Below are 26,624 nucleotides of genomic sequence, written 5' to 3'. Positions count from 1 at the left end.
TTTGTACTGTTTTCTACATTGTAGATTAATACTGAAGATTAACACTTTTTTAACATCATAATTCCATATGTATTCTTCTATGGTTTTGATGACTTCAGTATTAATTTATAATGTATAAAATAATTAAATAAAAACCACTCAATGATGCATCCAAACTTCTGACTGGTAGTGTATAAAAATGTGTGTAATATATATATTTTATAGTCTTTTCTTTGTATTTTCTTTCGCATATCATAATCTTGGGCAATACCGCTACTTTCAGTGGAATCTAAGCAATATCTGAATTTCCACACATGGAAGAATTTGTAAAATATCAAGAGCATTTATGCATAATATCTTGTTTGTTTATATTTTTCATGCATAATCCCCTTTAATGCTCAAAGTTCATTATAGAGAAGACTGGTCTGGGCACAAAAACAAACTAGATTTTGTCTTTAGACTGGAGTTGATGCGAAATTGATCACACTTGATTTAGTTGCAGTTTTCCTAACAAAGCTCAAATGTGTTTTCCATCACTTTCAATTTCATGCGTAATGTACATAATTACTTATGAGGGCTCAAAAATGGTAGGAAAAATTAAAAAGCATAACATTTTTGGTTCACCCCTGTGCAGTTTAAAAGCCCGTAACTCAGATAATATTCAAAGTATGAAGGTAAAAAATGTTGCATGGCTTTATTAAATATGCATTCAAGTTTTTGTACATAAATAATCAGCTGATGCTGAGGGGGTCAGGTCAGGTCACTGATTGATTTTTGATGGAGCGACGCTGATATTCCTCTCCAAAGCTCTCAAGGAATGTTTTCAGTGGAAACTCTCTGCCTCCTCCACCTGTCTGGGAGGTACCAGTCCTCCTGGGAGCTCCACTCCCCCTCCAGTGCCTGGAACATACCAACCTCTGTAATGACCCGCCTGACTGGCCTCCAGCCAATCACATCACTCGCCTGGTGGGTCGCCACCCAATCAGACTGCATGAGAGAATGCTGTGAGCTCTGTGTGTGGGAGTGTGGCAGGAACTGGGTTACATGCAGCAGCCTCCTCACTTATTAAGAGCAGTTTTTCCTTTTGAGAGCACCGTTTCTGACTTTTAACGAGGAACTATTTGCTTCTTTCACGTGTCTCAATCTGCCAGCCAGTGGTCTTAAGATCAGATTTACCATAAATCTGTCTTGAATTATAGTTTTCTGCACCATAATGCTATGCACAAAACCTCTGTCTTTATTCCAAACAAACTGCTTTAACTGAGAGAAAACAGCTGCTTAAAAGAAAAATGCAGCTTTTTTCACCCTCTGCAAGTTGTTCCTTGTGGAGCCCCTCTGGCAACATGGTAAAAAAAATTAATTTGTGGCCACGATATAGCTATAACGTGTGCACAAAATACTAATTCATTCCCACAAAATACTAATTTGTGGCCACGGAATAGCTATAACGTGCACACAAAATACTAACTAATACTATTAATATCGTTCCTGGACAGCTGGATAAGCAACTCGAGCACACCGTCTCTACAACCTGCAATAATCTGTGTACGGGCTGTACGTACATGATGTTCCTAAGGTGAGCGTCTTTTCTATGCTGTTCTAGTCCATATCTTGTTATCCTGCATTTAGGCAGTTATTTATTTAGGCCTGTGTTTGATACTTTGTTCCAACGGGTATCTGCTGACGTGTCACCTGATCTACAAACTTTTTATCCTCATCCTGTTACTACATGCTGTTTTGTTGTGCTAATGTGTAGCCTCAAACTCATTTGTGTGTGTAGGAGCTGCAGCCCTGCACACATATCAGGACACCTTTCAAGAACTGCTGAGGGGTGTAGGCATACTACTGGGCGAGGTATGTTGAGCATAAAACCAGAGTTTTCTGTGTCACCAAGGTGTCTCTGTTTTAACCCGACTAGATCACCATGCTAACTTATGCTGCAGATCTAACCTGGTCCGGACTATGTTCTGTTCAGAGCTCAGCTTGAAATCATCTTAAAAAGGGCCTTTTTCACTGATCATCTCCTCTGACAGTAGCATCATGTGTGTCAGACTCTCAGCTGAGGGAATATACAGGCTATATGAACCGCAGCGTGGTCAATTGACACTGAGGCTTCAGAGCTTGTGTCACTCTTCCTGAAGCAGTGATTCAAAGCTTCGGAGCTTCACTGCTAGTATTTCGTGCGCACCTTATAGCTATTTTGTGGCCACAATTTATTTATTTTTTTACCATGTCACCAGAGGGGCTCCGTAGTTTCTTGTACTTCAGATGTAATATATCTGTCTAAATCATACAAGTGTTTTTTTCATTCCAGCAGAAATATAATGGATCATGTTTCTTTGACGGAACAAATGCCCCATTGTCCCAGCTAATGTAATTTACTTCTAAAGGATTCCTGTGATTGAAAATGTACTTAGTTCATTTACTTCAAAGTAAAAGTGTTGCAATGACCCTCTGAATGCCAAAACTCAGTACTAAGTTTAAAAAGCATCTTTGTGAAAAATCTCAACAATAACACAGTTTATCTGAGCCTGAAACTGTAAAAACAGAAAAACTGACTGGATTTTCACCTTTCTGACTGTCTTTGAAGTAATCATTTGTGACGTGATTTTGTCGAGAAAAATAAGCAAATCTAAGCTTAAAATAGTGATATTTCATCAAAATCCTGGTATTCTACACGTTGTAGTCAAGATTTGCCCTCAACAAACCACTTCCTCAAACAAGATCCTGTAAAAACAAAGAAATCGGCACTATTAACCCTTACTGAGGAGCCACGAGCTGCAATCAACAATTGTGTGAGAAAAATTATGATGCTTTTCAGGTGAACTGCAAGTAGTGTTTGCGCTGAGCACAGAGGAAATGAGAAGAGATAACGAGAGGGAGGAAAGTGAAACATACTCGATCAGTGAAATAAATGCTGCATGACTAAGAAACAGAATACAGAGGAGCAAGTTGTCAGGAAGTTGTTGGCGATACAATCAGTATGGTGAAATATCTTTCTAGGGTTGAAAAACGGCTGGTTTGTAGAGGCGATTAAAAAGTAAATAGCAAGATATCTAGAGGTGAAGAGCCACCATTTTTCACACTTTTGGTAACATCAGTGGGACCCTAGAAAAATGTTGATTGTTTTTTTGAACATTGGTGAAATTCAAAATTCACTTTTTGCTTTTTTGCTGTAACTGTCAGTTCTTAAATAAATCAAGACAAAATAAAGTAAATCACCTTTCTGTTTCTTCTGCCTTTGAGTGAACAAAATTTGAGGCTTCTGAGTAACTTAGACTGCACTGTAAGATTTATTTCACTCTTATATTCACTATTTAACTCTTAAATTGAGTTGAAATGCCATTTTAGATTGCTTTTTCCACCATTTACACTTTGTAATGATGCTTTAAGTTTTATGTGAAGCCTTTTTTCATGGTATTTGGGAAGAGAATTTTGATTGTGCCGTTTCCATAGACATGCAGGACTTTATTTTGCGGTGAAAAATGAGCCCAAAAAATGTGAAGAAAATGTGACAGGAGCAAAGAAAACACCCAGAAACTGTTTGGAATTCAGAGGACCAAAATGTCTGCTTAAACAAAACCTTACAGTATCAAAGTGTGCTGCTACTGGAGAAACTCAGGGCGTTGTGTGATGCAGAGTTGCCCAAACAGCAGCTACAACTTCTGCTTTCACTGATCTGCTTTGTGTGTTTGCCACTCCTTAACTCCTCTATTTGGGGAGTGAAAAGAGCAGCAGAGTGCATGCAGCCTAATCCTGTCATGTTCTCCATCACCCTGCAGCGCCTCCTCGTGGCAACACATGGCAACTGGGTCTTAAACACCCCGGCACTGGCCAACCGCTGCCCAACCTACGGGTCAAATAGCAGCTCCTACTGCCTTGAGGTTATCCTCTAAAATGGAAAAGGCTGATGGAGCAAACCCTGACAGAAAACACGGCTTGGACTCTGTCAGTGTTTTCAAGCATTGTTCTGGAAACTAATGCAGTCCAACTGACGCCAAACGCACTGGTTCCCCTTTGCTTTGGATCACTCCCAGGAGGGGAGTCCTGCTGCCGGGGCAACAACGGGCCTCCACACAGCTCCTCCAGGCTTCTTTAGCCCTGAAGAGGAAACTCCAGCTTCAATATGCAGTGGAGGCACAACACAGAGATCAGCAGTTGTGGGTTGTAAGCCCATTCTAAAGTGGCTCAATAGAGACGGATGTTAGAGGCCTGGACAGCCATCGTCGGCATCAAGCTTATGTGCTGCCCCCCATAGTCGACCTACTTCACTGGATGTGTGAAGCTCAGGTATTTTTAAGAAGACACTGTAAGGCCCCATAATTCCCAGGCAAAAGAAATCTATATGCCTCTAAGACTGCACTGCTGACAGACGATAATATCAAAAGCACAGATGGTCATGATAAGTAATAAGTGATGCTGCGCCTTTAGCAAGTGAAAGATCGGACAGTTTTCAGTCTTGTCTTGGTGGCTGTAGAGATGTTCAAATGTAACCCACTGAACACCAAAACCCACTGGCATGTTTGACAGGCACGTTATCTTTGGAAATATCGTTGAACTGCACATTTTTATCAGTGCCAGGCACCATGTGAACAGAGAAAATTTCAAACTTTCCGATGGTCCCTGAACTACTCCTCAGTGATGTGCTGACACTCACTTTATTCTGCATGTGTCAATTTAAAAAAAAAAAAAAAATCACCAAAAATACACTATTTGCAATGACTAGATTCTGTGAAAAACAAAGAATTTTGCACTCCTGAGCGTAACAATTAAGCCATTTGTGACTCAGCTGTGAACAGCATGTAGGTAACAAAAATTCAGTGATTTTTCAGTTGAACAGGGCTCAAGTGCAGGTTGTGTTTACATGTAGCAGAGAGGAGAAGAGTGTGGAAGCAAATTAAAAATGTGAATCGTAAAATAGTATGAAAAGTGCTGGCAAAACTTTTGGGAACTTTGAGAAATGTGTACATGCATGTTGCTTCCTGTTTTTTTTTTCCAATTGTAAGTAGAAGAATCTATTCAAATGCATCAGTTAAGAAAATTACACTAAAAGTTTTACAAGACTTAAGGATTTAATAAAAGTCCTCATTACGGTAGAACATCATTATTTAGAGTCCTAGCTGATACATCTATTCCAGCAGCTCCACAGCTTCCACTTCTCCTCTGTCCTTCCAGTCACCTAAACTAGGTATCATTGTGTTTTTCTGCGCTATGAGGACGTCAGCTTCAGTTTGCAGAAACTGTCTGAGCATCTAATAACTGGAGTGAACCTCCTGCTCTTACCAGACATCAGCCTTCCTGCCGTATCCTTCTCCACTGATCACCTCCGGACTCATCCAGTAGGGGGTGCCGGTGACGGAGCGGATGCCGGTGCCAGACATGCAGATGGTCTGAAGCCTCTTGCTGGCACCAAAGTCCCCGAGCTTCACGTTGCCCGCCGAATCCCGCAGGATGTTGGCACCTGAACATGTAAATATTATCTCTCACAAATCATCTCCGTGTTAAAACACTGTTCAAACATTTCTTTAGTACCCAAACAGTGCGACGTTCAGGCGTCTGCAGTTCAACAGGACCCTTACCTTTAATGTCCCGGTGTACGATCATGTTGCTGTGCAGATACGACATCCCTTCCAGGATCTGTCTGGTGTACTTCCGGGTCACATTTTCTGTCAAAGCTCCGTAGGCCTTTAGCTGATCTTTGACTGAGCCCTGATAGGAAAAATGCACAAGTTTTATATTATAAGTGCTTTAAAACATCAACACACTAATAGATTTTAAATGTATGCAGGATTGAAGACCACAAACCTGCTGCCTAAAAGACACAAAAATCAAAGTAGTGAAATTATAAAAAAAAGTCAATGCTTTTACAAAAATCAGGAAGGTAAATTCATGCAGTTTACATTTCTATATCTATTTGTTCATTGTTTCTCATTCCTACCATCTATGAAGAGTTGCGGCAACTGCACTAATTATAAAGTTTCACATTTTCTGTGTGAAATCTGAATGAATATTGGAAAGAACACACGCAGAAGTGGAACAGGAAATAAAATGGAAATGTTACAAATGACAATGATGAGTAGAGAGAATTAACAGACTAACAAGTTTGAGTAAAATAGCAACAAAGTGCAGAGATTTTTGCCCCTGTTCTGCTTTGGTACATTTTGTCAAACATATTTCAGTGTGTTTTTGCATCTTTCTGAAACTGGATCCTCCCTGCTTGGCCTCCATCATGAAGTGTAACTCTCCTTTCAATGAAGACGCTTCGTCAAGTAGAAAATAAAACTTTCTCCCAAATGTCCTTGATGACGTCTCTTTTCTTGAACTCTGATAAGCTGCTTGGTTTCTGCAATGGTTCCAGTAAATAAAGACTTTCCCAAATAATGACATTTACTGTTTTCCACCTGAAAGTCTGACATATTTGGTTCTCAGTGTATATTTTAATTTTATTATGTCTGAATAACAAAATGTCTATTTTTTTTTGTTCAAATTCTGTGAAAACAAATAATGAAATAATTACACTTTTTTATTTTATATGATTTATGGTATTATAACGGTGTCATAGTGCACAAACTAAATTCATGTTTGGTTTCCTTCTGTCTTTATTTCAAGCATATATTTGACATTTTGAGTAATGCAATGGCAATAAGGGTAGAGGACTGATTTTGAGTTGTAAAAAAACAATTATGACTGTGAATCTGCTGACACTCACCCCCGGCATGTACTCCATGAAAATGGTGAGCGTCTTCTCATTGTGGTCCCTCAAACAGCCGTAATACTGAACGATGCGCTCATGATGCAGATTTTTCAGCAGCTGGATTTCGCACTCTAAAGCACTGACCTCCTGCACAGAAACATGGAGAAATATTATTCAAACCACAGCTCATGTTCATCCTCATTGATTTACCGTTTTCATTTCAGACGTGGCTAATCCCCTAAAGGCTCTGTCACACTGGTTGCCAAAGATCACAAACAGATGCAGCCGTAAACACGGGGATGACTGACAGCAATTTATGGCTGCCAAGAGTGAAAACTGAAGCGGCGAGTAAATGAAAGCTGACAGCACAGTTCCCCAAAAGAAGTTCCTGTGTTTACATCAGAGAATGCGGCCACAACAGAGAGGGAAGTCGCACAGTAATCCCAGAGTCCCAACACAGGAGCTGCTTTAACAGAAGCAACCAGTGGCTCTCATCTGCTACGAGCCGGGGGGGGGGGGGACTGGAGGAGTGAAGGGGTGATGGGAGGTCAAGGCGCTGTCGACCCATCGCCCTCCAGCACCACAACACGCGGCCGCTCGCAGATACGGGAAGTGACATTGCATGTTTTCTCTGTGGCAGACAGGAAAAGACATTAAAATGGGGAAGAGGGGGGCTGAGGGAGGAAGGACAAACTCCTCGATGCATTCCACATCTTGAGTTATTGAATTTCTGTCCTGCACATTGATTATTTTCTTTTTGTGTCAGGGGACAAGATAAAGTTCTTGAATCCAGAGAGCTTTTTTTTTTCTTATTAATAAGATGGTTCACTCATTAAACCCACGCTCAGCCGGACCTGCATAATGACCCGAACAGATTAACGTGAGGTCAGTTTTTGGTCCTGTTCCAGCTGGACATCGATGCAGATTCATGATCTGTCAATAATAACAAACCTAAGTTTAATATTTTACAGTAAAAGACTGTGATGTTATCATTCATGAGTTATACAGTCAAACACAAGAGGCCAAGATGCCATTTCCTGACGAAAACAGCAGAATTTTAATGTGCAACCAGGAGTAGCAAAACGTCTACATGCAACGTCTGCAAAGCAAACGGTATTTTTCATTTACAACCGAAGCTGTAACAAGAGGCAGTAAGCCATAAAAAATAGCGGAAATATTCTGAAGAGTACCGCAGAAAGAAGCAGTGAACACACAAAGAAAAACCCAGCATGGAGTCTCTGTGAAAACTTTCCATGTTGCCGTTAGAAGCTGTGTCTCACCTTGCTGGTTTCTGGACTGTCAGGATCAAACTGGACTTGCTTGGCGGCCAGTTCTCTCCCAGTATCCACATCATAGCAGAGGTAAACCCGACCAAACGCACCCTGACCCAGGAGCTTCCCCCGACGCCACGTCACTGGAGCACTGGGCGCTGAAAAAAAACAAAACACGCAGTTGTTTATTTCTGTTTTACATTAATATACCACATGCAATTTATATATTAGCATAAGAGACAGTAACACCAGAAACTCAACTATGTTATAAGTTTGAACCATTTTCCTGCTTCTAATCTTTGTTTTTTTACTTCAGTGACTTGCATTTATAAAAGAGGTTGGAATACAATGGTACTCTGTGAAGCTGAATTCTTATTGCCATTGAGTTTCAGTAACAGATTTTATTGACCCACTCCGAGCAGTTTCTGTTTCTTTAGCTACATTTTTATTCACTGTGGGCTCATTTTTTTTACTGCAATAAAAAGCCCTGAAACTTTATGGAAATAATACAACCATCATGATCGAAGTAGAGCAAATTTAAAATACCCTTTGAGCTGTGTAACAGAGGTTTAATACTGCAAATTTTATAGAAAGAAAAGACGAAAGTAGAATTCTGAAACATTAAAAAAAATGCAATCAACATGTACAACATTTTTTCAGTGTCTACTGGAACAAGAATCACTTCTACATTTGATAAGATATTTAATTACATCCTTTCTAAATGTGTTACCATGGTCAACTTCCATCTGCTCCGTGCAAACACAGTCTGCTGTTCATCCCAGTTAAAGTTTTTTTTTAATGTAACTGTTGGTTGCAGCTGAGTCTCTAATAGATTCACATTTGCAACAAAGGGTGTAGAATTTTTATTTTTTTAGCTTTATACAGAATCTGGTTCCAACAAATGGTGCATTTTTAGCAAATTTTCTAATGAGATATGTTAAATAAAGCGACTTTCATGAAATTTCACAATTTTAAATTCAAATGTAGCTAGGTTTCCTCGTGAAACTAGAAGTCACTCATGATTAATTTAAGGCCCATTAGAAAGTTGGAAATCCTTCAGTTTTCCCTCTTCTTACAGTTTCTGACTCTGATAAATGGTGATTTTTAAAAGATAACATGCCTTTCCCATCCCACCAGAAGCTTTCAGAGTTAATTCTGTTCCCAGATTTTTTCATTCCAACTATCAGCTGAAAAACATAAGTTCTGGTATTGACCTTTGAAGTGAATCATTTAATCATCTTGTAAGAAAGTAAGTCATCCTAAACAGTGAAGTGGATTCTCTACAGGTCATTTTGTTTAGTAATGTGAGCACTCACACTTATGGGGCACAGAGCGATCCTGAGGACGCAGTCTTCCCTGTGCATCCACCAGCTGCCAGCTGCCCAGACTCTCCTCGCTGCCGTTGAGCGACCGCCGTGAGGGCACCAGAGTGAACAGGTTCCCCTGTGGACGACGAATCCGTGGAAATGTTCGACGACCTGATGGAGACCGGGACAGAGTGTGGCTGAGATTTATATTACAGGATGAATGGGAGAGAGAGGAAGGAGTACAAAGGGAGGGCCAAAGAGACAATGAACACAGTTGATGAATAACAGATGAGCTACTTGTAGTCTTACCTTCACTGGGGTCCTTGCAATGCAGGGAAACGTGATACCTCCGGGGATAGGTGCCTCCCTTCCCTGCCACCCTGTCATACACATGATTCTCCCGGTCTGAAAACAAACGTCCAGAAGGTCACAGGTCAGCAGGATTACTCCGTAATTCAACCATGTGCGTGCACGCTGGGTCACACTGCATTCACGTGAGCTACTTATATACTCTCTCTTTAGCTTTAGAACCCAGCAGATAGGAACTTGAAATTACTGTTCATGTAAGCTTGCAGCTGGTTAACACAAGTATGAATTCACTAATTGACAAGCAAGCATTACCTATGAACAGTAGACAAAATATTTCAGAAATAAATAATGTTGTGCCTTCAGTTTGAAAAACGTCAGTTTGCTGTAAACACGAACGAGTTGTAGCCAAAGTCTTGTCCTGATGGCTTTAAAAAATGTTTAAAAAGTCACCCCATGAACCCCAAAGTGCTGGCAGTTTATGAAGACGTTTATTTTTTAATGTCAAAATTGCACCACTTATCAGAGTCAGAAACTGTGAAAACTGAGAAAAACATCAGATTTTCAGTATTCTGTTGGTAAATTTCTAAATGGAAAATTCACCAAATTGAAACTTAAAATCATGAGATTTCCTAAAAATCACTTTATGCTACATGTCTCATTTACAAATAACATCAAGCATGAAAACAAATTAAACTCATAAGTAATAAAGTGTCTTTAGTAAGTACAGCCTCCACTTTTTTTCTAGTATTGATAACACCTTTGGGCACTTGGAAAATGTTGCACATATTTATTCCATGTTTTTTTTCATGTAAAATAAAAAATCAAAGAAATTCAGCTTTCAATTGTTCTTTGTTCTAGATTTATTGAAAATAAAATGTTTTGAGTTCTCTCTACTTCTAGTCGTGGTTGTGCCGTTTCCATAGAGGTGCAGGAATTTATACTGTAGTGAAAAATGACCACACAGTGAGTAAAAATGAAGTGAAAAGAAAGAAAAATTGTTCAGAAACAACTTTAGAGTTCAGAGGGTTAAAAAAAGCACCACAAAGTCAGATGCAACAGAACTCATGCTGCAAAAACACAATGTTAACGAATGCTTGACTGGAAAATCAGGAGCTTTTCAGGCACTTTTGTCTCTCACCTGAGCACTCTTGACGATTATCTGGGTAACTCTTGGCTCTGTGCATTCGAGACTTCCTCAGTGAGGGGCTGCAACAGAAAGAAGAGCGAGAGATGCTGAGAGCAGTTACAGCTAAAGTAATTCTGCGAACGCCAATTATAGAGCTGTAATGGAAAGATAATAAAACGGGTAATGAGTCTCGAGCTCCTGGCTGGCGGCTTTAACGAGAGTTTGTTGGTCACCTGTCTGAGCTGCTGTCCAGAGACTGACAGCTTCCAGAAACCGAGTTCTCTGCGCTGCTCCAGGGATCCAGCACCTGCACCGGGCACAGCGGAAAATCAACAGTACGTTCCAAAAAGAAATATATTTTGAAAACCTTCGTTCTCCGTTAAACACCTCACATGGGCTCCCTGAGTAGTTTGTTTGACTTCCTACTCTCAAATTTGTTTAACTTCTTAATAACTCAAACCCCAAATCCCTGAATATGAGCCAAAACACTGCAGCAAAGACCACAGAAGTTCCATTAATGAGCAACACCAGAGAAGATCTGGATTCAAGATTTGGAAAAAAAACAGTTGTTTATGTTGTGCCAAATCACAAACACACCATATGACTTCTATTTTAAAGTGGATTTTCTTCATTCATAGTGAAGCGTTGACTCACACACTGATCACTGGTCTCGGGGATGAACTCCCCCTCACTGTTTATGCTGGTGTATGAACCTTGGCGGGCGATTCTCTGCTGGCGTTCGGGGACGTAGCCGGGAGGCGGCGAGCTACGCCCTGTGTTCTGAGAACCTGGGATCAGACACAAATTATGAGGGCAAAGGAAAAGATTAGAGACATGAAAATATTTTTAAAGAATATATGCGCTTTGCAAACCCAAGGACTGAAAAGTGAAAAAGAATGGGCTCCGAGTGCACCGGCTGATCACATGCCTGCATCGCTTTGTATAACTTTTGAAACTGTTCAGACTTTTAAAACTCTTCTGGAGCCGATTTCATTTTCCACAGTGCTAAACAAAACAAGCAGCAGTCCAGACTACACTTCTACAACTCAAGGACACACTTCTGCAGTAAGATTTGTGACACATTTGTCTCCCTCCTGAGCCACAGAGATAAAGAAAACTGCAAATGAAAGCGCCGGTTGCTGACATTCGGCCTCCAAAGAGCAACCGCGCAGAGCATTTATGGCCTGCTGGTGTCACAAAGTCAAGCTCTAAAGCCTCCCGGAGCCACTGTGACCCCTCCTGCTCCTCCAGCAGACCACTGGTCCGCCACACTAATAGCATTCCCTAATCTGATTGGCTGCTGTCCAGCAGGCATCGTCTAGTGATGGTGAACAGGAAAAGGAAGAGGACCCATTGCGAGAAGGGGAAGCAAAAGAAAGAACAGCGAGTGAGAGCGCAGAAGGCAGCGACAAAAAGGGAGATCAAGGTAAAAACTCAACATGACAGCCACCATAACTGAATGTTAACAAAATATTTAAGGCTTCTGGGGGAAATAACCCAACTAGATATCCTCTTTGGAGTCAGGATTAGAGGGAACAGTTGAAGGTATGTACCAGTGGATAGGTGCCGGCCCCTGGGTTCGGAGGATTGGTAGACTGTGCTGACATCTCCAGTGGACTGAGAAGGCTTGATCCTCACCTGCTTGCAGGGCACATGATGGGAGGGTGTGGACGCCTTTAGTTTGAGAGAAAAGAACAGGAGGTTTCAACACATCCAACAATCTTGTCAGCAGCAGGCCAGTCGGTGTAATGCAAGTAAATCAGGAACTTAGATTTTTCACAACATGGCTATGTGATGAAGAAATGGCAGTGGTGCAACAGTCTTCTGTAAAAGCTCAGAGTGTCTTACGTTGCTGTGCTCCTGAGTGAGGAGCAGAATCCTGATGCTCTTCATGTTGGAGCTTCGGTCCAGTAAGTCGATTGCTTTGTCCAGGTCATCCTGACCTCGCAGAGGGATGGACAACTGCCAGCATACAGGAAAAACAAGCGCTTACACACAAAATTAACAATGCTTATAAACACATGCATGCCAAGATTCATAAGCACACAAATGCTGTCGGAGGTGTTTTTAAAATGCACAAATATTTAATCAGTAAGGAAACACAGACACACGCATATATGTTCAGAGTAACAGAGTGAGTTACTGTCACACATGTGCAGCATATGGGAGCAGTAACTGTCAGGATGTTATATGACATCGTAATATCAACATGTTACACATGTGCACTGGAGAGTGCACTCCGCATTTTTAGCATGAACCTCGAAGTGGGGCAGAGAAAACATCACACTCTGTGTCAGTCAGCAGCTGGATGATCCAATGTGAAGGATCAGCACTGGTGATGAGAGGCAGGCCTGCAGCAGTTTTCACAATGGAAGAGCTACAGTCTCCAACACCGGAGAAGTTGTTTCAGGTCAGGACTGCACCAAAGTATACTGACAGTCAATAGAAACTTTGAGGTAGAAATGTACGCAGAATTCTACTTGTAGGGGGGTTGTAATTATTCATTGTGGATTTACTGATGATCTAGTGCCCTGGTAGTTGAGATAATGATGAGTTGTCATTTTGTCATGATTCATTGCACATGGGTTGGTCACTTTGCAAAAGTGAACCAAATACACACCAAGCAATACTCAGTGAGTATCTGCACAATTTGAGAATGGGTTTTGAAGGCCTATATAAAGGCCCAAAAAAGGCCACCATTGTTAGTCCAATGAACAGCATCATGCCGCGTCTATCACATGAACAACGTCTCCGGGCACTGGGTATGGTGGAGGCCGGTTTGAGCTACAGTGATGTAGCCAGGCGTATGGGCTGTTCCCAACCTACAATCAGAAGCCTGGTCCAAAGCATGCGCCGACGGATTGCTGCCTGCATCGAAGCAAATGGAGGCCATACTCGGTATTGACTGTTGTGACTTTGTGTTTGGCAGGTGCCGTTTTCTTTTGTGAAATTCTTTATTTTGAAATCATTCTTGAAACTTTAGATTTTTGTTTCTGTATGCCAATATGCTAAACAAATGATTCATATGAAGAAAATCCAGTATCGGACTTCAAAATAAAAATTATGTTGAAAACTATGGTCTCAAAGTTTCTATAGACTGTCAGTGTATGTTAGTTGTTTTCTTAAACTTACACATCCGTCATATGACACAAGCCAAGCGGTTCATGTCACATGATTTGGGCAACTCTGCTAACACGGACACTCAGCTACTAGCTCAAAGTGACTTCCGCTCATTAACAGGATGTGGACTTGGATGTAGTCAGTAAGCATCAAGCGGCACAGAAGACTTTCTCATAGGGGCACTGAGCAAGCTAAACTCCCATAATGTCCTCTGTTTGCCAATGTGGAACTGTTGAAAGGCCAAGTGATCGACTCCTCAGGCTGTAAACAATACGAAGCTCCACCATGCATATCCTTTGTCTTTTGCCTTACTAGTTAACATATTTTTAACCAATCAATTATTAAGGGAAATAAATTAATTCACAACTCATCATTAACATTCCTAGTTACAAGTGTAAAGCACTAATGGAAGCAGTGCATGGCTGCACAAGGAGAATACTTTGAAGCAGAAGGGGGCCAAATTTAAATCAGGTGCAGAGTTTTACTTTCATAAGAGCAGTCTTGGAACTTTTTGACCACGTCTCGTACAACAATTGAGTCAAATATGGCAAATGTACAGTACATCTAATCTATCTATCTATCCATCTACAAATCTACCTATCTGACAAAACTTGCCTCAAAGATTAAGCCATGCAAGTCTAAGTACACATGGCTGGTACAGTGAAACTGCGAATGGCTCATTAAATCAGTTATGGTTCCTACCTACCTATCTGACAAAACATCCATACTCAACATACACATCTACATATAAGCATGTCTGTTGAGTTGAAATTTTAAGCCCATTAATCAGTAAACAGCAAAAGGATAGGCATCTATCTAATTGATAAATAATTAGCATAATAAACATTTAAGTCAATTTTCTGAAAAAAAATAGTTCTGGTTTGTCAAATGAGGATGTGGAAGGAAGAGACAAAAAACTTAAAATCTAAGAGTTGTAGATTGAAATAGGTTAAATTTATACATTTGAAGACACTGCAGGAGACAATCAGTCTATTACTTTTACTCTGAGTGTGTCTTTAATCACTGAACATTGTTGAGAGTGGGGGGAGATTGAAGGTAAAACGCACACAGAGACCCCGGTTTACCTCATTGTTCATATAATGCAGGTCTAGCTGCTGGCCAAAGACCGTCTTTACTTTCTGCTGAATCTCCTCGAACTGCACGGGCCGTCCAAACATGAGGATCCTACACATGAAAAAAGCAAGAAATCACACAGACGGACAGATTGTGAGAGATCTGTACCAGCTGCCAGGGAAACCGCTTTTGAGTTACATGCACACGTGCAAGCAAAACACACACGAGCTGCTGTGTTCAGATTCTTCTAAGTACACCTTGCATATTTGTGGTTTGTGCTGGCAGCCGCCGGCTAACCTCAGTCCTTTCCCCTTCCATTCTCCAGCTCACATACCAGGCTGAATTAAGTGCTGGAGTGTGTGTCAGTCTGAGAAGCGCTCTTTCTCATGAACTGGAACATGTGACGAGAACAGCATGCCTGAGTGAATGTGTTTATGTCTCCTCTGTGCTCTCCCTGACTCGCATGTGGATGTAAACTATATGAATGTAGAACACACACAGACTCAACGTGCAAATAAGGACGAAACAAACTCACCTCCTTTCTCCTGAGAACTCAAACTTTATCCTGACGTCGTCCTAAGGGAAAACAGAAGGTCAGAGAGTTCTGTAAAACCAGCTTGCATGTTGCACAAACACTGTTTGCTCTGTACCTCTTTCCTTGCTTCATCATTCACGAGAACTCGCTGCCACTCAGAACAACTGCAAACTAAGTCACTGAGGCTATTTGGATGGCAGAGAAGATGCTGTTCCAGCGAGAAAATCTCTTGTTTTGCAGGACTACTTCTACATTTCAGGAAATATGCTTATTTGCCTTCTTGGAGAGAGTTCGATGAGAAGACTGACAATGAGTAAATACGAAGCTACAGCCAGGATCCGGTTGGCTTTGCAAAGGCTGGAAACAGGCAGATCAGCGAGCTCGGCTCTGTCCAAAGGTAACAAACTTCACCTACCAGCACCTCCAAAGCTCACCAATTAATTTATTTGCCGTTTGTTTAGTCCACACAAGAGCCCACAAGCGTAACACTGCAAATTGGGGGATTCCTCTGGGTTGGATTTAGGATGCTGACCGTGAACTACAACGACCTGCTTCAAATCCAGCCACAGAGCTTTTCTCTCTCACGTTCACCTTCCTCCTAACACTAAATACTGAGGGCCAAAAACAAGACTTACAGGGTTATGTCCCAACCAAGAAAAATACAGCCCATGAATACTGTAAAACAGTGAATTGTGGTTATAACATTTTCTGTGCATATTAAACTGTGAGGTTTTTCTTTACCTTTGGACAGAACCAGACTAGCTGGTTCCCTGTTTCCAGCTTTTATTTTAAGCTGCTAGCTTCACACATATCATAAAATGAAAAGCAATGACAGAAGAAGAGAGCAACATCAATCATCTCATTACAGTGAAATGTTCAGCTTGAAAACCTTGAGCCATGCACTGTAAAAAAAAAAATTTCTTTAACTGTAATTTTTAAACCAATTTATTGTTATGTTCAAGATTTTTACTGTTTTGTTAAATTACAGTTAATGGCTAGTAAAACCACGCAAAAAATAATGTGAACATAAAAAAAACTGTATTTATTACAAGTTAATTATTATTACTTACAATGTTTGACTGTAAAATCGCACTATTTCAAAGTGTATTTAACTAGATAGAAAAATATATTCTTTCAAACAAAAATATGTGAAATATGTGGATTCATCAATTACTGTTTTTTTAAACTGATTTTCCTGTTTTGTTCAACTACATGCAGTATATTATCTACTAAAATCACTGAAAAAAGTTTTAACCTAAATGTTGACTGTTAAAACTCTAAATAATAGCAACATTAAAAATAGAAATCTGCAAAAATTCTAATTATTATTTTTTAAAATATATTTGCCATTTAAAAAAAAATATTTACATTAACAATTGCAAAATGCTAAATACTTTTTAAACTGTTATTTTACAGTTTTTACATGCAATATATAATAATAATATCTCTGAAAAAAAACCTCACATGTTAACTAAGAAGACAGAAAAAGGTCAAAACACAAACCACTCAGTCAGTTAAATGAGCTAAAAAAAAATCACCATTATACAGATATTTGCCATTATTTACACTGTTTTTGAACGTCACTATGTTTTACTGTATTATAATGTTGTTTTTTGGCACATTTGCTGCCAGATTTTCACTTTTTTTTTTCTCAGTATGGCATTCATGCATATGTTGACACCAACAACATATCTTAGCATTCTTTCAGGCCAAACAAACCTTTCAGCCACGAGGAAAGTGACCCTGCCATGCTGCAAAAATGCCTCAAGAACAGCTCAAGGAACAATGATTTTAATCTTGAGGCTGATCTCTGTTTATACGGTACAGATATGAGAGTCATCGATATTCTGATGCAACTATTGCCAGAAGGAGGGTAAGATTCGTTCCAGAATGTTGACTTATTGCTTTAAGCAAACAGCACACAGTGTCTGCTCTGGCAATTCTGTGTGGATCCAACTGTGGTCAAAAGGATGAGTGGGTGGGCTTGTGGGTCAAACTCCCTCACAAGAAGAATATATTTTTAGAGAAGAAGCTGAAAATAACTGGGTTTAATGAGTTTCAGGTGAAGGGGTACTGTAACTGTGGGTGGCAGCGTTGGTAATTAATCTGTCATTAGGCTAAATTAGCAAACGCTGAGGTTCGGAAATTATTAAAGCATCAAAATATACCTGGATGGGTGGTAACCAATTATACTGTGCTTCATTATAGCAGGTTTCCATAAATAAAACTCCATGAATGACAGACCAGTAGTTACTGAGGATAAAAATGTATATTGTTGACATTAAAAAAAAAAACTCAGTGGACACGACTTAAAGGAGTCACTCTGTGGACAGAAGATTTTCCACTGACTGGTGGCTTTAGCAGGATTGATTCTCATCTTAGCAAACTGGGATTTCCACCAATTTATTTGAAACATTTAAAAATCTGACATTTCCACTCATGCTCCCGTGTTGTTATGGGACACGACAAAACAGATGAAAACATGTCAAATGTATTTAACCCTCTGAACTCTAAGCAATTTAGAGGCGATTTTTGCTTCCATCACATTTTTACTCATTTTTCTCTGCAAAATACAGTCCTGCACCAGTATGGAAACAGAACTACCATGGCTAGAAGCAGAGAGAACTCAAAAAAGTCTGTTGAGCAGTACAGGAAAGTTACAGCAAAATAAGTCAGAAAAAGAAAAAAAACTCTTTTCTTTATTTATTTCACAAAAATTGAAAAGACTCATGGTGTAAAACATTTTCGAAATGCCCACAGGTGTTACCAACTCAAGAAAAATAATAGTGTCTCAAAATACAAATGATATTCTACGACTTACACGGCCTGCAGTTCAGCCTAGAAGTCTTATCATGTATCTGTTGGTTACAGTTGAGTCACTAATGACTTCCTGGTTTCACTGAGGAACACAAAATTTTTTGTTTCTCAATTAATCTGATTGAGCAAATGTTGAATTTTTGCGAAATTTCTAAATACGAAAATTTTAAACTTAGATTTGGTTAAGTTTCCCAACTGGTTGGCATAACACAGATGTTTAGCATAAATACCATCAGAAAGATAAAAATGAGAAAATTCCTTCTGTTTTTACAGTTTCTTGTAATTTTGGTGAATTTTGCTGAGTTTTAATCTCTTAAAAAATCTTCTATTTAAATGTGTAACCAAGCTGATTGAGTTTTCGTACTTCACAGCTTGATTCTGATGGACTGATGCTGTACCTGTCTGTTGGCCTGTGCCGTTGTCTTGGGTTTTCCGCTGTCGTAAGACAACACAGGCTGGCGCCGCGTCATCTGGAGGGCAACCAGGTCCTTCATTATGGAGTGGAGAGCCTGCCTCTCATCTGGAGAGGATAATGGGTTGGCGAAAAACACACTATTAGAGCGTGGATTGAAAAATGGACTCTGTGTGTGTGTGTGTGTGTGTGTGTGTGTGTGTGTGTGTGTGTGTGTGTGTGTGTGTGTGTGTGTGTGTGTGTGTGTGTGTGTGTGTGTGTGTGTGTGTGTGTGTGTGTGTGTGCCCATGTTTTTGCTATGTTGTGGGGACCAAATGTCCCCACAACTGTAGGAAAACCGAAAACTATGTCACTTGTGGGGACCTCATTTCGGTCCCCACAAGTTTAAACAGTGTTTTCTTGGCCATGTTGTTGTTACTGAAAAAGTAAAAATGCAAAAACGTTTCTTTAGGGTTAGACATTGTTTTGGTCTGGGTAAGGGTTTGGTTAAGGTTAGGGTTAGGGTAAGGGTTAGGGGTTAGATATGAATGGGAGTCAATGGTATGTCCCCACAATGACAGCAAGACACATACGTGTGTGTGTGTGTGTGTGTGTGTGTGTGTGTGTGTGTGTGTGTGTGTGTGTGTGTGTGTGTGTGTGTGACAGGATCAAGAGAGATATGAAACCTTTTGGCACTTAGCTCAGCACTAAAAGGTGTGTGCAAACAATTAGTCAGCCGTGTTTAACTACAGCCACATTGAGAATATCCTGCGACAGCGTATGAGAGGCAGGAAAGACGTGCAGTGTTTTTGATATGCCTATTCCCATGTTTGATCTCAGGGCAAGCTCTGCCTTGGCTGGATTAGCTCACGAAGAGAAAATATTCCATTTGTGTAGCTTGGACAGACATCATACAGCCCCAGGGCAGCTGAGACAACCAGACCCCCATCTCCAGAATGCCGAAAAGCAATCCTTCACCTGATGTGTCTACTGCTGCTGCTGCACAGGATTTGGCGTCAGTGATGGTGTTTAGTTCGAGTGTGTGTTTTTATCTCATGCTCTGAGCAAACCATGTCTGTGTAACATCAGAACAGAGGACTTACTCATTGTGGTGTTGTTTGTGTGTCTGCAACCCAGTCTTCAGAAACTCGCTGTGCCAACCCACCGACAGCCTGCGGAGGTGAACACAGAAAACGATTAGTTAAAGGAACGACGCACGTAATAACGAAGGTTGGCTAACTTTTTTTTGCAGAAGGATGTGAATGATTGAGTCAAACAGGATGTGACATATGGCAAAGGTTATCAGTCTTACAAAACTTGTCGGTGTGCAAGTACATCATCTCACAGAACATCAACATCATAAGGAAAGAGGCTTAAAACCTTAAGGCTGGCATGACAAAGTGCTGCATTACACTCTTCTTATATAGTATCAAGGTAATTCAATTACATATTAGAGTGTTTCTCATGCTAGATTCCTTGCAAGCATGTAACCTAAGCCTGCACAACACAGACTGAAAGGTTTTTCTGATTGAAAGCCTCAGTGAATGAGTGTGTGTAGTGCAGAATGTGTGTTGTGCGTTTGCCCATGAGAAAGAATGACAATTGGAAACGGCTGAAATTCAAGCTGCACTGGCAGCGATCGTTCTGGCCCGTTTCATATGGGAAGAATGTTCTTTACGAGGAGTTTTCTGCCATTTTAAATATCTACCAGCTTTAGACGACTCTGCTTGCACGAGCTGCAAAACCCAAACTCAGCCGTGTCTTAACGCCATTGTTGATGTTAACAAGACTACATTATCGGTTCTGTTCAAGGCGTGAACAGCGTTATAAACTGAGGCATTTCCTTGAATGGAGAGGGTTTCCCTCAGATTTGTACCAATAAACCATGGAAGTTAAACTAACTCAACAAAGGAGAACACAAAGGAGCTCTTGTGACTCGGATGTCCTCAAACAAACTTTACAAATGCAGTAGAAATTGCTTAGTAATGCAGATAGAACTGACTCACAGCTGGTGAAACAGGTAACAATAAAAATCAAGATACAATCCCTACCTTGTCATGTTTGAGACTATTGAAATAACTTTCTACCAGGAATGCATCTGACTCTTTCTCTTCCAGTTCCAGTACCTCAACTTAGACATCTGCAAATACGAGGTGCAATCAAAAAGTGAGAGGTGGGTCTGCAGCTACCATCCAGAGAAGAAACAGTTTCCAAAACCGGACGAGGTGCATCAGTGCAGGAGTGTCTCATCAACATTCACGGTATTGTGCCCCAGGAATTCATCCACCTGGGTCAGACTCCAAGGCCCAGTTCAACTGTAACATCCTAAAGTAGAACATTTGGTGAAAAAAAACTGAACTGTGGTGTGTTTGAAGCTGTGTATTCAGTCACAGTGCATTGATTGCACATAAGCTTTTTGGCCACAACAATAAAACCGTAGCTTACCAGCTGCGCAACTTGTAAAAATTGCTTCTTACTCTTCCCTAAAATGTATTTTAAGTTGAGATTAGGTGTTTCAGTGCCCGACACAAATGGTGCGTCACATGTTTACATAACAGGACTTCCAGTGAGCGTTACAGGAGCACTGGGAGCAGTGAATCGCTGCACAAGGAGACTACTTCAACCGGGATGATGGCTAAAATAAAATCATGGCCCAGTATTTGATTTTCATAGGCTGGCTCTGACCATTTTAATCACACTTTGCCTTGAATTCAAGTGTCTTTCTCAAACATTTAGAGTCTCTATACCGCACTGTGCCCATCGATTTGAAGCCAGAGACTTAGATAAGATGCCAAGATGTCACCCTGACAACTTACTTTAACTTTCCCCGAATTATAATGATCAAAACGAAGCCATCGGCAGAAGTTTTTTAGTTCGAATTAGGGTAATATGAGTAACTAATAGCTAGCTTCATCTTCAGCATAACTGAGACAAGACAACAGGTCACAGAAGGTCAGAGAACAAGACGAACAGTGTCTGAGGCAGAAGCCTGCAGCAGAAGTCTGTCGGTGTGAAGGCTGTCGTAATAGAAAACAGGGACGCGGGAAACTTCTGTGCATAAAATAAGCAGCATCGGCACCTGAGGCAGCTCATTGACTTTGTGGATTTCTGGGTAATAATCACCCACAGGAATGCCGGGCACGTCCGTCTGTGGTCTGCGGAGCGTCGCCACATTGCCTCCGAGCTTCCTCCGCTCTCATGTTCCCCTGCCAACAGCGTAGGTGCCAAACACTTTTGTCCTTCAACCCTTCGAACTTCATGCTTTTGGCATTTTCTACCCCATGAAATAACGTGGAGTTTATGAAGTGTGAAATTCTCACTGCTCACCGAGTGTGCAGTCACCTCAGGTAACACAAGAGCGCCTGTGTACCGGCCAAATGTTTCCAAAGAGAACACTAAGGGTGCTTCATCGAGAAAGAAAACCTCTAATTGTGGAGCTTGAGTGGTGCTTGTCGTCAACAACAAAACAACTAACATCTCTGTCCAATCCTCAGGCTACCCTCAGCTCTCTCTCCAGCTTCTCCTGATTTTAATTACCTTCCAAGCGGAATGTGGGGAATTCATTGGAGGACGAGGCCAGTCTCTACCAGTCCAGTCAGCTGTGCCTGCTTTATTTTCCTTGTATCACATTTCCAGGACTAGCAGGATTTACATGGATTTTCCTCCGCCCTCTCCTCTCCGTCTGCTTCGAGAGGTGTTTAGTCTGAAGCTGTTTTTCCCAGCTGCGGTCCTCTCTGTCTCAGGCCACCGATGCATCTGGACTCAGGGCTTCACAGCAAAATCCCCTGGCCTGATGCGTCTCTCTCGTTTCAGGTGCACATGTGCTTTTGGTTTAGGGCAACCCACCACATTTAAATATTGCAATCTCGACAAAGAGCCAGTGCTTGCCTTGGCAACATGGAGTTTAAAAAAAAAAAAGAGAAGCCTTTTGTGGTGTTTTCACACAGAGAAAGACGTTGAAATAAAAATTTGAAATGAAAGCACACATGACAATCTGAGGTTTGAAAATCCAGCTCAATCATATGATATAAACCATATGGAAAGTTCTAAAGAGAAGCTGGCTCTCTGCGTTGCATGCCTGCATAAAATTATACAGGTATCGTCTGCAGAAACAACCACTTTCTTCTCAGTCTAATGCATTACATCCTGTGGAAGAATCTCACCAGGAGCCAATCAGTTGTCGGTGTCACATCTTTGCACCATCTGATGCATCTCTTCTAAAACCATCATCATGCAGAATCTTGCGAAACCAACTGTGCTTTCCAGTGTAGGTAGTGTATAATACCCCATCTTTGGTTCTAGCTATCTGTGTGATTCTAGTTTGATGTGATATGGTGATAAAAGGTAAGTTTTTTGCTTCCCTCTATATTAATAAACACAAAATAGTCACATTATCTTATTTGACAGTCAGTAAATTAGCGGTAGCAAATGTGAAGTAAACAGTTCGTGTTTACTTGGGAGGTTTTGTAATTATCTCTCTCCCTTTGATGCTGAATTCATGCCATATATAGGAGCAACTGGAGGGCTTTTCCTGGATGAAAAAGGGCCTTTGGAGAGTGACAGTAACCATGATAAGTCTACATGCAGTAAGGACTATGGGTTTGCGCTATCTTCCTTGCCAGAAATACATTTCCCTGTTACTTTTTGACAATTTTATTTTAAAAAAATGTATACTACGCTTAAGTAAATTAAGTCCCAATTAACAAAATGAACCCTAAAACCTCTTTACAAGGTGCAAAAAAAATACATTGTGAAGGAAAAACCAGGAACTGTGTTGGAATTCATGCAAAGATTGAAAGCAGTAAATTATGATTTTGGACATTTTTTTTCCTTTTTACTGCTGCTTTAGAACTGTTATGATACAAAAGTTATTTGCATTCGGCATTATTTGCAGTTATTTAAAGTTTATTTTGTGTATTTTTTTAGCACTTATAATCAGCTTATACATGAATGTGCCGACACGAACGCTTTCTAGCATAACATAATATGACTACTGGAAACTTGAGATTTTCTGATAAACAGGAATTTACAAAAGCTGATTGTTAATACCAATAAATGCAGATATTTCCCCCCATCTAGTTACAGAGAACGTAACATCTCTCCTGCAATGGAACTAGAACATTTTTATGCCTGCTGTTACTGTGATGGTCCACTAACAGGTGCAGATATGAAATATAGCGTTATTCAACTGTCAACAGTCACTGGGCAGAATAAGAAAACTACATTAAGTTATATTTAAAACATGCTATATAAATTTTAATGTAACATCTTCAAACAAAACTATCAACTTTTAACACGGTCGTTGTTGTTATCGGCCTGTCAGCATTCATCTGGGGCCAATGCTGATATTTAGTTTTATAAATCCTTTATTAATAGATAGATTATGATGATGCCAGTATGACTGTGCATCCTGAATGATCAACTTTCACTGCTTGTTTTGTAAAAGTAATGCTGAATTTCATCACAGATTATATCAGAATTTGTCATCTTATCTCTGCCAGGTGCTGCTAAGCAACTCTAGTCAATAACCTACCAGAGGGGTTTCTGTCAGCTCACCTGGTACAAAGAAAAACATCATTTCAATCACCTCAATTACTTACCTAGTCAAGCCCGTGGCTGCTCTAACCAGCTTTGTTCTGTTATGTATTATTATTAATTTCTGTAATTCAATGTGTAACTGCAAATGAGTGGTTGTTATGATAAATATTATCATCTAAAAGCACACTTGAGCCTCCCAGAGCGATGTAATGGACAATTGAAAGCCAAAACAGTCTATTTGCCATGCAAATAGAGAGATAAATGATACATCTAGAGAGCAGATCTGCTCAAAAGCCAAGATCAAAAGTATTTAATAGTGTTTCCCAAAAGAAAATTTAGATGGGGACGTTTTCAAGCAGAATGAGGACACAGATAATCACTATTTTCCTGTGAAATTAGTGTTTTTAGTAAATATTAAACACAATAATTGGATTCAAACATTTTTACACTCTCCATCCTTTAATATTTTAATACTCTGAGTCCTGTAGAACAAATGAAAGTTTCAGGATTCCCTCTAAACTAGAAAATAAACCTTAACTTTATAGTTTTTGGTGAGTAGGTTGGAATAGCAAACCGTGGTTCTGTTTTTCCGTAACAATTGAACGCCGCATATTTCCCACCTGTCGCTCCCGTCACGTGCGCATGCCCACAACACTCACCTGTCGACTCCGGTCACCGGTGTCTCGCGGCAGAAATGATGACGCAGTAGGTCCAGCCGTCGCTCACGTTCATCGGTGTCCCCGGTCACACCGACACACCGGAGTCTGAGGGCGCCATGGCGGGGCTGACCCCCCCGCCAGGTAGGCTTGTCCTCGGTAACGGAAAGTTGGGAGCGCGCGCGCACACGAACCGACTTTTCCCGGGGTGTAGAAACAATCAGACAGATGTGAGCTCAGAATGTTCCGGTGGAGAAGCTACATCAAACCGCTCCAGCTGTGGCCAGCAGACCAGCTCTGCGCCGCTGCAGAAGCCTCTTCGGTTCTCTGGAAAACTCCCATTTCCCAAACATTTTCTGGAGTGTCACTCTTCAGACTTTTCCGGAGAGAGAACCGTGTCCCATAACTGCGTTAAAAAACTAACAAAACCAGGTGCAACAGTAAGCGAGTGGCCTGTATGAAATCCATTTGTGCGTAACAGCTCACCAGAAGGAAACATCGAACGATTTCCGTGATTCTGATGGCCTCTCTTCCTGCTAAGTTTGCAGATTTTCCTCGTCTGCTTTGCCAGGTTTGAGTCCAAAATCCTCTAGGCTGTAGATATCTGCGCTTTTATGCCCGAACTGCAATCGGCTGCATGGCATCGAGGCGTAAATGTGGACATAACCACAGAAGAATACATACAGGCCTTTGTGGCGTGAAGCAAAAGCACAGATGATTTAATTCAGACAGACGTGATGGATGATTGAGAAGCAAAAACAGGACAACGGCAGGGAAAAAAAAACACTTTTGTCCCGTTTGTTAAACACTCCGTTAGTTTTGGATAAAGTCCATCGATGTTTGGACTCCGCGGAGCTCCAAATCCAAACTGGAATTTTTTAAAAAAAACACACAAACTGTAACAAGTCAGTCTTTTGTGTCACAAAGTTGCCGAGCGGTGTCCAGAGCCCACACAAGTCTTCTCACAACCAAAACAAAGCAAGAAATGGTCTTCAGCCGAGAACGTCAAACTTCCTGACAGAAAAAAAACACACACAATCGGCTCCGGAACGCGCTTTTACGCGTCCAGTAAGTGATGAAAACGGTGCGTAAAGGTTGTATCCATGTCTCCAAACGTCTCAGCAGCGACCCTCCGCACGTAATAACACCGACTTATTCCCTGCGGGTTTCTTGTTACTGAACTCTCTAAATTAGCGCCGTGCAGCCGCGGGCACGCGCTGTTACTCGGTGGAAGTCTTTCTGCTGGAGCGCGCACACGATGTTATTAAAGGGGCGGAGCTGCAGTGACGTCTGTGAGGCGTTTGAGACCTGCAAAACTATCGGAACAATAGAATTAAATGAAATGACAATAAGCTAAATAACAAGTAGCTATTAACTTACTGAATTTAAAGAATCCTTCCGGTGAATATCTACTTTTTAACCATGTTAACATGTGCATATATTGTTTTTTTTTACATGCTAAAAGACAAACAGTATAAAATGGCTACACCGCTGTGCAATATTACATAAATGTCAGCTGATTTAAAATGCTATCATATGTCAAAAACTGAAAAATTAAAAGTTGAGGCATTAGGTTTACTATTGTAAAAAAAAAAGGCCCTACAGTAGAGTTGTGGTGTTGTTATTCTTCTGAGACTTTTTTTTTTTTTACAGCTGATATTTGCTAGAGCAGTTGTATTACTTGCCTTTTTATAAATGTGTGTGCAACAATCTGGGTCCAAATATTCTTAATGCCATGTCTGTACATGTGAAAAGTGTAGATAGTCTATTTCTATCTTTATGTTTTTAATCTTTATTCTACCTTTGT

General features: G+C 40.7%; 1 protein-coding gene across 1 annotated transcript in view; it reads right to left on the bottom strand.

Moving 5' to 3' along the window:
• The window catches only part of map3k3 (mitogen-activated protein kinase kinase kinase 3), a 30,711-nt gene extending 4,645 nt beyond the window's left edge, over window positions 1-26,066 (bottom strand). Inside the window, exons 1-16 of the mRNA XM_022195323.2 lie at window positions 24,821-26,066; window positions 19,727-19,795; window positions 18,631-18,752; window positions 15,416-15,456; window positions 14,892-14,991; window positions 12,535-12,648; window positions 12,240-12,360; window positions 11,341-11,474; window positions 10,920-10,993; window positions 10,699-10,766; window positions 9,561-9,656; window positions 9,261-9,422; window positions 7,954-8,102; window positions 6,689-6,820; window positions 5,559-5,688; window positions 5,263-5,440 (exon numbers count right to left, since the gene is read on the bottom strand). Of these exons, the coding sequence (XP_022051015.1) occupies window positions 5,263-5,440; window positions 5,559-5,688; window positions 6,689-6,820; window positions 7,954-8,102; window positions 9,261-9,422; window positions 9,561-9,656; window positions 10,699-10,766; window positions 10,920-10,993; window positions 11,341-11,474; window positions 12,240-12,360; window positions 12,535-12,648; window positions 14,892-14,991; window positions 15,416-15,456; window positions 18,631-18,752; window positions 19,727-19,730 (1,625 nt within the window). The 5' untranslated portion in view covers window positions 19,731-19,795; window positions 24,821-26,066. The remainder of the gene's footprint in view (window positions 1-5,262; window positions 5,441-5,558; window positions 5,689-6,688; window positions 6,821-7,953; window positions 8,103-9,260; window positions 9,423-9,560; window positions 9,657-10,698; window positions 10,767-10,919; window positions 10,994-11,340; window positions 11,475-12,239; window positions 12,361-12,534; window positions 12,649-14,891; window positions 14,992-15,415; window positions 15,457-18,630; window positions 18,753-19,726; window positions 19,796-24,820) is intronic.
• Window positions 26,067-26,624: the final 558 nt, after the last annotated feature.

This window comes from Acanthochromis polyacanthus, chromosome 21 (genome assembly GCF_021347895.1).
Source record: "Acanthochromis polyacanthus isolate Apoly-LR-REF ecotype Palm Island chromosome 21, KAUST_Apoly_ChrSc, whole genome shotgun sequence".
Taxonomy (NCBI): domain Eukaryota; kingdom Metazoa; phylum Chordata; class Actinopteri; family Pomacentridae; genus Acanthochromis; species Acanthochromis polyacanthus.
The sequence above is the reverse complement of the archived record's forward strand: the minus strand, read 5'-3'. Positions and strand labels throughout refer to the sequence as shown.